General features: G+C 47.8%; 1 protein-coding gene across 3 annotated transcripts in view; it reads left to right on the top strand.

Moving 5' to 3' along the window:
• The window catches only part of Clcn1 (chloride voltage-gated channel 1), a 31,378-nt gene extending 18,678 nt beyond the window's left edge, over positions 1-12,700 (top strand). For 2 of the 3 annotated variants that reach the window (XM_047562595.1, XM_047562597.1), the window contains exons 13-22: positions 110-220; positions 2,569-2,782; positions 3,000-3,133; positions 5,203-5,435; positions 5,808-5,922; positions 6,207-6,286; positions 6,508-6,546; positions 9,820-9,924; positions 10,002-10,088; positions 10,652-12,699. In XM_047562595.1, coding sequence (XP_047418551.1) covers positions 110-220; positions 2,569-2,782; positions 3,000-3,133; positions 5,203-5,435; positions 5,808-5,922; positions 6,207-6,286; positions 6,508-6,546; positions 9,820-9,924; positions 10,002-10,088; positions 10,652-11,023 — 1,490 coding nt within the window. In that variant the 3' untranslated portion in view covers positions 11,024-12,699. Of the gene's footprint in view, positions 1-109; positions 221-2,568; positions 2,783-2,999; positions 3,134-5,202; positions 5,436-5,807; positions 5,923-6,206; positions 6,287-6,507; positions 6,547-9,819; positions 9,925-10,001; positions 10,089-10,651 lie in introns of all 3 variants that reach the window. The other variant, XM_047562594.1, reaches the window with a different exon arrangement.
• Positions 12,701-12,703: the final 3 nt, after the last annotated feature.

The following is a 12,703-nucleotide window of genomic DNA, read 5'->3' as shown; positions in this document are numbered from 1 at the left end:
TGCTTGGCATTCATATTTGCTCTTAACACTCTTGAGAGATCATCCTGAAAACACAGAGAAGGAGGAACTTGGGTTTCACAGCACTCTGCTTCGTTTATCTTCCCGCTAGGAGCTGCATTTGGAAGACTGGTAGGAGAGATCATGGCCATGCTGTTCCCCGATGGGATCTTATTTGATGACATCATCTACAAGATCCTTCCTGGGGGCTATGCAGTAATTGGTGAGAAACATCCCACTATCTGGTAAACAAACACTGGATACCCCAAATTCCCACAACCCTACTCCCAGTACATCTTCAATCCAGTGTACAAAAAATGGTTTTAACTTAAGGCTGTCTAATTAAACTTCTGTGCAAATAATCAGCCCTTGGCTCTGACACTCACTAGCTCCTATTGCACTTCTGTAGGCCTTAGTTTCCTTGTGCGGACAAGGGATAATGGGGATTAAACATGAAAACATCTTGGATCATGTCTGGATGTTCAGTGAGGGTTTTTTCTTTCCTTGCAAAGAATCATGGGATCAATAATGCAGGTGACTTGCTCAGGTACACTCAACAGGAGATGGGCTTATGCTAATAGGGACTAAGGACCCAGAAGCAAGAGCTGAGAGGCCAGAGCTCTAGGTTCTCCCTGCGATTTCTTACCTGGACGACCATGAAGAAAGCTGCCTGAGCCTTAGTTTCTTTATTCTGAAGTGACTTCTGGGATGGTGCTATTACTAACAAAGTGACTGATATAATCCCCAGGGTCATCATGCCTTGTCCCACCCTTCCCTCCTCTCCAAAATCCCATGTCTTTCTTAGGTCGGTCCTTTCCCAGGTGGAGAAGCCCTAACCAACTTTATGGCTCATATAGTACCCTACTCCCCATCACGGTCTCATTACAAAGTCTTCCGTTGTCAATTAGAGCCAACTCTTCTTTTGTTTTGTTTTCTCCCGTATTTTTGATTGGTACATTATAGTTATACACAGTGGTGGATTTGTTATTATGCAGTCATGCATGCACACAATGTAACAATATAATGTGGCCAATATCCTTCCTCAGCATTTCCTTTCTCCCCTTCTCCCTCCACCTGGTCCCTTTCCTCTATTTTACTGATTTCCCTTCAATTTTTGTGAGAGTCCCCCCCCCTCCACTTTTCTGTTCCTTTTTCCTCAACAGTTTCCACATATGAGAGAAAAACATATGACCCTTGACCTTCTGAGTTTGGCTCATTTCACTTAATACAATGGTCTCTGATCCCATTGATTTTCTACAAATGACATTTCATTTTTGTTTTTGGCTGGATAAAACTCCATTGTGTCCATATACCATATTTTCTTTATCCATTTGTCCCTCAGAGTCAGCTATTCTTATTCTTTCTCTTTGTGCCTCTCAGGTGTCCCTCCCCATCCTCCCTGGTAGACATTTCCCAGTCGATCCATCCTGTGATGGTTGTGTTCTGAAGTATGCTGGGCACATCATCCAGTAGTGTCACTCCTCCCAGTATTTCCCTTTGTGACTTTTGCTTGTTTCATTTTCACATGTACCATCCCCAACACTTCCCCACAGGATATCTCCCTTAAATTGAAGTACAAAATATAGTCAGTGCATGAGGGACTATTTGGATCAATGAGAAAACAACTCAAAAAATAAGCAAGATAGACTCATAGAATCGTAAGATTTTGGATCTGCAACAGTTTTAGAAATCATTTAAGGAGACTTTCTATAGGCGAGAGCATGGGATTCCAGGGAAATTAAACTCTGTCCACAGAGGTAGGGCATAGAATCAGGATCTGATCAGGTCTCATTGCTCCAAGTCCACAAAATGATTCTTGGGTTTTCACTCTATTCCCTCTTTAATTGAGGCTCAAGGTAAAATACCATCATAATTTTATTACAAAAATTTCTTTTTTCTGGTACTGGGGATTGAACCCAGGGACACTCTACCACCTAGCCACACTCCCTTTTAATTTTATTTGGAGATAAGGATCTGCTAGGCTGCTGAGACCAGCCTGGATTTGTGATCCTCCTGCCTCAACCTCCAGAGTTTCTGGGAGTACAGACTTATGCCACTGAACAGAGTATTTTAAAAACCAGTTATGGAGCTTGGTGTAGTGGCATATGCCTAAAATACCAGCAACTCTGGAGGCTGAAGCAGGAGGATATAAAATTTGAGACTGATCATAAGTTCAAAATTTTAAAAGGGCTGGAAATAAAGCTCAGGGATAAAGCACCCCAGGTATCACAGATAAATAAATAAATAAATAAATAAATAAAATTCAAAAATAAAATGATCCAGACATTCAAAAACAAAGAATAGATAAGACATCACTGTCTTCACTTTATAAATTAAAATCTTGGCACACACAAAGATTCTGTGACTTACTGAAGGTTACAGAATGAGATCTAAAGGGTGAATTTCTGACAGGTCTGCGTTCTAGCCCCTACTCTGGACAGATTGTTATTTTGGGAATGGCAGCACTGTCAAGGTGCTGTCTCTCATTCCATGTGATTCCCACGTCTCCCCATGTGCCCTCCGTGCCAACCATGGCAGCCCTAACCACTGACCTTGCCCTTGTCATTCTAGGTGCAGCAGCGCTGACGGGGGCCGTGTCCCACACAGTTTCCACAGCTGTGATTTGCTTTGAGTTAACTGGTCAGATTGCTCACATCCTACCCATGATGGTAGCTGTTATCTTGGCCAACATGGTGGCTCAGAGCCTGCAGCCCTCCCTCTATGACAGCATCATCCAGGTCAAGAAGCTACCTTACCTGCCTGACCTTGGCTGGAACCAGCTCAGGTCAGGGGCACTAGCTAGAATTCAGATTTGATGAGGGGCATGAGGTTGAGATGGAAATCAGGGTCAATGTTGGGAGAGCACTGGTTTTAATTATTTCTGTGTTTCCATGTACTAATAAATACTGTGAGTGACTGAGCAAACCTCAAGGGAGGAATGAAAGGGACAGCAAAGACAGGCCTGCGGTGGGGCTAACCCACCCTGCTTTCTTCCTCCATAGCAAATTTACGATCTTTGTTGAAGACATCATGGTACGTGATGTGAAGTTTGTTTCAGCTTCTTGCACATACGGAGAATTGCGATACCTGCTCCAGACAACCACGGTCAAGACTTTACCACTGGTTGATTCAAAAGGTTAGTGGAAAGAAAATCTGAGCTGGTGACCTAAACTGGGTTTGTACAGAGGCAGGGGAGGCACTGTGGAGCAGGCTTGCCTTTAGAGCCACCCTCTTGCTCTGGGAGGCCCAGCCTGGACGCCTTAGGGAACTTGATCTTCCTAAAGGAAGGAAAAGACAGTCACAGCAGTCAACAAGGAGACAGTTAAAAACTCAATTAAAGAAATACAGTTGCTTCTTATTACTGGAAGCACTTCTGTTCTGTACAGTCATCACGAACACAAAATTAGTGAGCATTGTACTAAACAATTGCCCCTAGGGGAAATACAGCAATAGGTTCCTTAGAGCCTCTGGTGGCAGCATATAACCTTGTATTATATGTATTCCTCTTTAAAGATACTTTACTTAATAGATGTTTGTGATTTATTAACATTGAACTTATGGAAACAGCACTATAGTCACTCCTGAATGAAGCTTACCTAACACACATATTTTCTCCAGAAGGCATATCCCAGCCACCTTGTGCTCAGGAACACTAGACAGCACCTCAGCACCATGGCATTATGTTTGGGGATCATTTTAAACAGCAAAATCACCAACACAAAGCTTAAAGATGCAAAAATTGTGGCATTAAAAAACCTGCGAAAAGAAGACTTATTTACAGTACTCGAGCTGATAGGAGAAAGCTGAACACTATTTTGTTCAACCCCAGATGGGAACTTGAGCATCGGGAAACTTAAATATTTTGTTACTCTATACATGTCTGTGAATTACAGGAAAATCACCTCTAATAATGATTTTGGGTTACAAACATACTTTACTGAGTAGGTGAGTTCACAAATAGGAAATACATAAATAATGAGGATTTTTTTTTTTTTTAATGGTGCTGGGGATTGAACCCAGGGCCTTAGTGCTTTCAAGGCAAGCACTCTACCAGCTGAGCTATATCTCCAGTCCTACATGAATAATGAGAATCCTATCCTTTTGCTACTTAACTAAATCACCCCTGTTCTTTAATGCTTGACTTAAGGAAGAGATGTAACTAGGGAGGAATGAATGGCTTTAGTAAATAGTGACTTCAATTTCTCTTCCTTCACCATCCCTCTTGCCCACATTTGGTACTTTGTCCTGCCTTATGTTATCATATCGTGGCTTATATATTTATGTCTCGTCTTCCTCACTGTTCCTTAAAGATAGCAACTAATGTTTCTGTATTTACAGAGTGCCTTGTTCTAAGTATTTACTGGATGTTCAATAAATACTTCTTAGTGTTTGATTTAGTGCAATAGAGAAACATCAGGTGGGGCTATGTGGAGCCATTAAGATTGTTAATTCTGATTTCAAATAATCATAGTATCCAAATTTCTTAATTTAGACATTTTCTCCAAGCTCAGACAGATTTTATTATCTTCCAAAGCAATAAATCTTGATTGGTGCCAATGTACAGCCTGTGAGGTGCGGGATTTTCATTGTAATGACTGAAAGTTAGTACAATTTATCTTGGTAACACTGCTACGATTTCAGGGGCTTAAACCTTAATGGAAATGTTAATTATTGTAGCAGAATTTCTAGAAACATGTACAGACCTTCCCAGGAAAAGTACATATTTTGTTTATGTCCTAGAAGGACCCAGTTTAAGGGATGACTTGTCAAACGTGAAAGGCACTGTCCTGGTTTCCCTTATTCCAGGGTGGAAGACACATGCTTGCATTGCTTGTACTACTTTCCAAGTGTGCGCCTGTCATACCCTGTTCGAATGGCTTTTCACCGTTCATTCTACTTGGACAGCCTTGATTGGTTCATTTTAATACCAAGCTCCCCTATTCGCAAACATACTATATGAGTGCAGCATCCAAATAAGTACATTTAGCACCAGTTAGTGTGCTACCGATTGGGTCCGTAAGTGCTAAATGTGTGAAATGGAAGGAATGGAGTGAGGTCAACCTTGGAGGATTTTTGAAATGAGTTTTTAGGAAGAGGACTGGAGAAAGAAGCAGACCCTGGGTTTCTGCTGTTCCTGGTTCGGTCGAGCCGGGTGGCGGAGCACAGTCCGGAGCGGCCCCCAGGCTGAGCGTGGGTTCCCCCCAGATTCGATGATCCTGCTGGGCTCCGTGGAGCGCTCAGAGCTGCAGTCCCTCCTGCAGCGCCACCTTTGTCCGGAGCGGAGGCTGCGAGCCGCCCAGGACATGGCGCGGAAGCTGTCGGAGCTACCCTACGACGGCAAGGCGCGGCTGGCTGGGGAGGGGCTGTCCGGGGGCCGGCCCGAGTCCTTCGCCTTCGTGGATGAGGATGAAGACGAGGACCTCTCCGGGAAGACCGAGGTGATGCAGCCTGGAAGGGCCCGGGGAACCGGACCGAGGGGCGTAGGGAGAGAAAGTTGTCGGCAGGGGTCGCCAGCGACATCTCCACCATTTGGCGATGGCTGGGCTGGACTATGACAGGTGCAGGGAAACTAGGAGACGGGAGATCAAATGTGGATGGATGACTGAGAAAGGCGGAATTCTGGATTGGGTGCCAAAGAGACAGTCCTCTGAGTCCAGTCCCTGAGGGAGATAAGGTCATAGGTGACTGGGAATTCAAAGGGATGTGGGAACCTGAGCCACGAGAGGAAGAGAGTTAGATTTCCCAGGACACCCACAGGAAAGTTCAGGGAGGACTCTTCTCAGGTGCTGAGAATTTTGTCTTTCTTTCAGCTGCCTCCTCCTTTTCATCCTCCTCCCCGCTTTCCTGCTGCTCCATCCTCCCCAGAAGAGCCCAATGGGCCCCTGCCCAGCCACAAACAACCACCGGAAGCCCCTGAGCCTGCAGGTGAAGACCTCCTAGCAGACCCCCCAACTCAGGCATTGGGTCAAGTCTGGGCTCACCACCTAAGGCCTACCCCTCTGAGGAGGTGCGAGGCTGGTGATGGTGAGAGGGGGCTCTTAGTGCCCAATTCTCCATATTACTGTCCCAGGGAGTGGGGACAGAGGTGGAAGAGAGGTGTCTACAGAAGTGAAGCGCCTGGGATGTGCAGTCCTTTGGTGACAGAATTCAGGGACCACTCAGGAGGTAGTCCCTAGCCATTTCTTCCATCTATGCACCACTCTTTTCAGGTCAAAGATGCTCCATCTTCCATTGCCTGCTGCGCTGCATGCTGGGCAGAGCTCGCCCTGCAAAGAAGAAAACAACCCAGGTGACAGGAGATGTGCTCAGAGGGCCTAGGGAAAAGGGAGCTTGTCTTTAAGAAGTGGGAAATCATGGTCCATAGTCAGGGGAGCAGAGATGCCTGCAGGGATGGCTTGGAAAGAAGGCTTCTGTGGCCTTGGCCAGGGAGAGGCGACTACTGCTTCATTGGAAACCATTGCTAGTGTGAGAAGGAAAGGGAAAGACCTGTCTCGTGTCTTTCTTCTCCAGGATTCGCCAGAATTGGTGGATAACATGTCGCCTGAAGACGTAAGTAAGAGAAACTGCAACCTGGGGTAGATTATTCTGTCCAGTGGAGATATTGCCAATTTTTTCCTACTTTTTTCATTATGTTATTGTAAGGATAAAACACAAGTCTAGACATGGAAGTATTTTGAGAAGTGGGAGTAAGGTATGATTATGGAGAGTAGGGAGCACAACAGCGTTCTCTGAGGGACAGAATCATTACAGAAGAGGAAAGTTCTGCACCCCCATGGGAAAATGGGACCATGGTGCTAAGAAATGCGCCTTGGATCTTCTGGAGTTGAGGGGCTTTCCAGGCCAGGCAGAGGCCATTCAGGAAGGGTGGGACTTACCTGAAGTAAAATGGCACCTAGGGCACAGCACTAACCTCAGGGGTAGGGAAGAAGAGCATCAAAGCTATCATGGAGAAATCCACCCTGGTGGGGGATACTGTGCTGGCCCTTCAGGCCCTGAGACTGTCAGGCAGTGAGTCTGGGACCTGCAAATAGAAGACAAATCATGCTGATGGTGCTTTGTGGGGACAGGTGCCTAGCTCCTAAAGAGGCAGTTACCAACTTCACCGGAGAAAACCCAAATACTGGCTGTGCTTGGTTGTGAGGCGTGAACAGAATGTGGAACAGTGGTTGGGAACCCGATCAGAAGAGGCCTTAGGGGTTGTAGAGGAGAGGAAAGAAAAACCATTAGCAACTATTCCATGTATCAAAAGAGAATGCAGGCTGGCTGCAAAGCCTGGAGAGGCAGAGCTTTTAAAGTGTGTAGCTGACAAAAGACCACAGTGGGTACTATTTTAAAATAAACATCTCATTGGATATCCAGAATAAATATGTGCTGCAGATCAGAAGTACTACAGGTTCACAGGAAGAGGTTGTGAGTGGATAGGAAGAAAGAAAAAAGACCTTCCCTTTCTCCCCTGCCACCCCTTCAAACACACGCCCTGCTGATACATGACTTAGGAAAAGTCAGATAGATGATCCCAGAGGCAAGAGAAGAATCCTTCTTTGTGTCACAAACAGGAATCAGATGGGCCACAACTGCACTTTGGGAGTACTTAGTTAAGTTGCTGAAGTCAATAATATAAATACATATGCTTTTATTGCACCAAAAAGCGAAAACCAGAGGCTGGTGTGGTGGCTCATGCCTATAATCCCAGTGACCCAGTAGACTAAGGCAGAAGGATCACACGTTTGAGGCCAACCTCAGCAACTTAGTGAACAAAAGAACCAAGGATGTAGCTCAGTAGTTAAGTGCCCCTTGGTTCAATTCCCAGTATCACAATAAATAAATAAATAAATAAATAACAGCTAATTGATCAATGTGGCTTTTTAATGACTGTTGGAAATAAAGTTCAGTCAGACATAAAAAGAAGATAGATCATATAATTCTAGCTTGACTTTCCCAAGGAAAATTTTAAGGAGCTACCAACACCCATGTGACCAATGAGGTATTTTGGAAAAATGAGGTATAAATTCAGGATATTTTGAACACATTTTTCAAATCAAATCAGATCAGATGGCAATCTTGACAATATCAAGATGTCGATATTGACAAAAAAAATAAGAGCGAACTATGGGAATTATGGAAAGAATTCAATATGGTAAGAATTCACCCAAAGTCCCAGCAATTCTGGTTTTTAACTGGTGCTGAGCTTTTTGCAAGCACCATCCTCCTCCCTTTGGACAGAAACAGGGGCTATAACATGGTCAGCACACATTTCTAGAATTCTGGCTCTACCCATCTTGGACATTGTGTACTGCTGCTTCCTCATCTGCAAAATGAAGATGAAGATAGAGTTGTTGGGGAGAATTCAATGAGCTAAGACATGCAAAGCAATTAGAATAACGCTCGGCACAGAGGAAATGAATATGTTGTTGCTGCTGGAAAGGCAGACAAGAAAGCTGAGCAGGCCAGAAATGATCATGAAGAGGACAGGATCCACTCGACCCATCCTGTAATGCATTCTGTCTGCAGCATTCCTGCTAAGTGCTTGTCCACCCTGTGCTGAGGGTTGGTTTAGCCTTGTGGGGACCTTTAGTCAGGAGGATGAGTTAGGAGGAGGCGTGACTATCACTGCCCAGAAGCCTCAGGAAAGGACAGATGGAGGGAGCCTCTCTGTGGACCACACACCACACTCGAATGTGGTGACAGCCTTTGTTGTCATTTTCTGAAGCTTAGAGGTATAGATTTGGACAAATAGGGAAATAAGTAGGTAAAGTACTATATCGCTCAGAGAGTACAAACTGCAGAAAAATTTTAGAAGCTCTTAGGTCCATTTACGACATAATGACCTGTTTGTAATCTTGGAGGTTCCAATGTGTTTGTCTAACGTCAAGAGGATAGCTGAAGCCGGTGCGAACGCCCGTAACCCCACCTTGGGAGACCAAGGCAGGAGTATTTCAAATCTGAGGCTAACCTGAAAAATTTAGCGAGACCCAAAATAAAAAATAAAAAGGCCTAGGATGTAGCTCAGAGGTAGAGTGTTTGCCTAGCATCCACAAGCCCTGCGTTTGATCCCCAGTTTAAAAAAAAAAAAAATCACTGGCCTTTGTGCCTCAATGATTCTGTCATAGACCAAAATCAAAAACTAACAAACTAAAACCAGCTTTCCTCAAATTATCTAAGTGCCGTAAGATGCCAGTCTGCTCAAATTCAACAAGAATTCAGTGCGATGGACTTCATCAGAGGTTGCTATGCTAATTTCTTCATATACACAGCGACCATTACGTGTAACATTGTCAAGAGCACATGTCTAGTAGGCAGAGGTAAGACCAATGCCAGGCAAGGGTGAACATGACCAGTGCCATTTCTGAAAAGGAAAGACTCGCAGATTCCATGAAAAACAGGGGAAGCCTGTCTGACCAGGAGAGTCAGGAATGATTCACAGGCGGGGAGAGGGTCAACACAGGAAATCCAGGCGTGGAACAGCAGAAGGCGCATTTGAAGGACAGAAAGCAGTTGGGTTTGATTGGGGCAGTGGGTCAATGGGAGTAGTGGAAATAAGGCTGGAAAGGTAGGTCAGAAGTCAGTGTTTGGGGGCCCAGGGGTGAAGGTTTGGGAGACTGAAAGGAGCCCTGTTCTGGGTATTGGAGAGTGAAGGGTGGGTTTAGGGCCTGATGAGAGAGGAGAGAGAGGCGCTGTCCTTTGAGGACAAGGAGGCCCTGCTGACCAGCTGGTCAGCAGTGATTCGTGCGTGTTTCAGGGTTTTGGACAGGGACAAGGAGGCTAGTTTGGGTCAAAGCTGGGCCTCCATGATACTGGTGACGCTCCTACTCTGCCTGACAGATTGAGGCCTGGGAGCAGGAGCAGCTGAGCCAGCCCGTCTGCTTCGATTGCTGCTGTATCGACCAGTCTCCCTTTCAGCTGGTGGAGCAGACGACCCTGCACAAGGCAAGGCCTTGCGGGCTGCCCAGGGCTGGGGGAGGACAACTGGTGCCGGGTGCGCTGACCTGTCTCTCCCCACGCAGACTCACACGCTCTTCTCCCTTCTTGGCCTCCATCTTGCTTACGTGACCAGCATGGGGAAGCTCAGGGGTGTCCTGGCACTGGAGGAGGTAATAGACGTTGGGTCCCCCTTGAGCAGCAGGAGGGCAGATGGGCACAGGACAAAGGGGTACAAGTGGGAAAGGGACAGTCTGGGAATCCCTCCAGTTTTCCCATTTCTCACTCAGAGATTGGAGGAGGTGGGGGGACAGTCAGTGGGAGGTAGAGATGCAAAGCCTGTTATGCTACAGTCCCAAAGGGGGCAGGACTCTCCAGGCCAGGTGAGACCCCAAGTGACCTTCCACCCATGGCATGAGTCACAGGAGTGTGCGGTGGGGAGGGAGGGCTGGGACCAAGGCGCTCGCTAGGAGGGAAGGGTCAGCAAAGGGCCCGAGTCAGGGGACCTGGAGAGCCACTGCTGCTGCATGGGCAGAGCTGTTCCTCACCTGCTGTCTCCTCCTGGTCTTCTGTCCTTGTTCCCTGTTGTCCCTCCCTGCTCTTCTCCATTTCCTGCCCCTCTGTTCCTTTCCCACTACTGTTTCCTTTTGTGTCTGTTCTCACCCGTTTCTCCCCCATGGCCCTCATCTCTCTCTCTCTTGCTTGGTCCCTCTTTCCCTCTCCCACTCCTCCCCAGCTACAGAAGGCCATCGAAGGCCACACCAAATCTGGGGTGCAGCTCCGCCCTCCCCTTGCCAGCTTCCGGAACACAACTTCAACTCGAAAGAGCCCTGGGGGACCACCCCCTCCCACAGAGGGCTGGAGCCTGCCTGAGGATGGAGCTGGGGTCCTTGGAGCTGGGGGTGTGGCTCCTGCCTCCCCAGAGACTCCTGTGCCACCCCCATCCCCAGAGCCCCCTCGCCCCCTGGCCCTAGCCAAAGCAGAGGGTGAGCTGGAGGAGCTGGAGCTGGTGGAGAGCCCAGGACCAGAAGAGGAGCTGGCTGACATCTTGCAGGGCCCCAGCCCGCGATCCACTGACGAGGAGGATGAGGATGAACTGATCCTTTGACCACCTTCCAGGCCCTGTGCCACGGCTGCGAGGCCCACGCCAGAGGGTGGACTGTGTGGGCAGGGGTGTCCTGAAGGCCACACCTGTATTTTGCCCCTCCCAGAAATTTTAAAATGATAGCGATGTTCTTAAAAGAGGAGTCAGAACTGGGGTAGGGAAGAGTTTGGGTCAATTATTTAGACCGCTTCCCCGTTGCCAGGCAGGAGGTTCTAATCCCCATGAAGGGCCCCTGATATTACGTGGGGCTTCCTGGGTTTTCCTGTTGTAGGGACGGGGTCCCTGCTCCCCTCACCACCCGCTAATTCCCCAGCGCCTTTTCCCCAGCTCCTTCCTGGTCTTGCCTTCTATCCTTTTGTTTCCAAAGTCGGAGAGTAAGGGATGGCCCAGAAGGACGGTGGCCCTGCGAGAGCCATACAGGAGGGGGAGATGGGCCCACCTCCTGGCCTTATGGACTCACCGCCCCAGAGTGTGTCTCCAGACAGGAAGCCCCAGCTTGCACACATCTGCTCCCCCACAACGTGCCCCCAGGTCCCACCCTCTCTGCCACTGCCTGTCTCTGGGGCCACTGCTAGGGCAGGAAAGGCCAACTACATTCCCCCTCCTCTGTCCCCTGCTGCAAGCAGTGAGTTATGGACAAAAAGACCATCAGGGGCAGATGCCTGGAAAAGAAAAGGTCGCTAAAGGGTCCACATGGAAGGGGCAGTGTCTTGCTGCCAGCACCATGGCTCCGTGGTATTGTCTGACTCCCCTAGCAGAAGGCCCCGTTTCCTTGTCGCCCACAGTTTCCAGGTTACCCCCTACAAAAGCCATCTTCCCTTACCACTCTAGTGATTGACCTGTCCTGACACGGTCATCTCTGCTGAGAACCAAGGCTGCGGTCTCCCTGATACCCCCCACCCCCTTGGACCAGCTCCTTGGATTCTTCTAGGGGTGGGGAATTGAGGGGCACTCTGAAGATGGCAAGCCGTTTTGGTGCTTCCCACCCTTGGGGCAGTCACATCCTTATCTTAGGTGGCCGCGGAGCACGCCTTAGCCTGCCTTCCTGAAAAAGAGAGGCCAGGTGTGACAAGCATCCAGAACCTCCGCTGCACATCCCAGGGCATGGCTCCGTGCCCTCCCCCTCCCTGTCTGCCTTATTTAATTCTGCAGGTCCTGTCCCAGCATTCTACTCCTGCCCCTCCCCTGTGCCCGGTCTCTTCCATCCCCCAAATAAGACACTTGAAGTCAGAGGATACCACCACAGTCTGTTTAGTGTCATTGAACACAGCCTCTGGCCTTCTCCAGCATCACGGTGTCCCTTTGCCTCCCCAGGCCAAGGATAGACGCTGAGCCTGGGTAGGGGTTTGGCAGTGGGCATCCAAGCCCGTGCCCGTGTGTATATAATCTATAATATTTATATATTTATATAGAATTCTCTCTGTAATATATGTCATAGAATCTCTCTTGGGCCTGGGTGAGAAGGTCACATTAAGAAAACATGCTAAGACTGGCCATGAAAATGGAGATGTCTCAGACCTGGAACACGTGGGATGTTTGGTGGGCACAAGAGTAAGATAATGAATCCACCCCAAGATCTCCTCCTTGGAAGAGGATAAGAAGGGAGGTGGGGTGGGGGTGGAGGGGACAATGGAAGGGGAAGAATGGAAGGTTCCGATTTTCATTTAATAAATTCAGTTGAAA

The sequence above is a fragment of the Sciurus carolinensis genome, chromosome 8 (genome assembly GCF_902686445.1).
Source record: "Sciurus carolinensis chromosome 8, mSciCar1.2, whole genome shotgun sequence".
NCBI classification, from domain to species: domain Eukaryota; kingdom Metazoa; phylum Chordata; class Mammalia; order Rodentia; family Sciuridae; genus Sciurus; species Sciurus carolinensis.
This window is presented reverse-complemented; position numbering and strand designations above follow the sequence as displayed.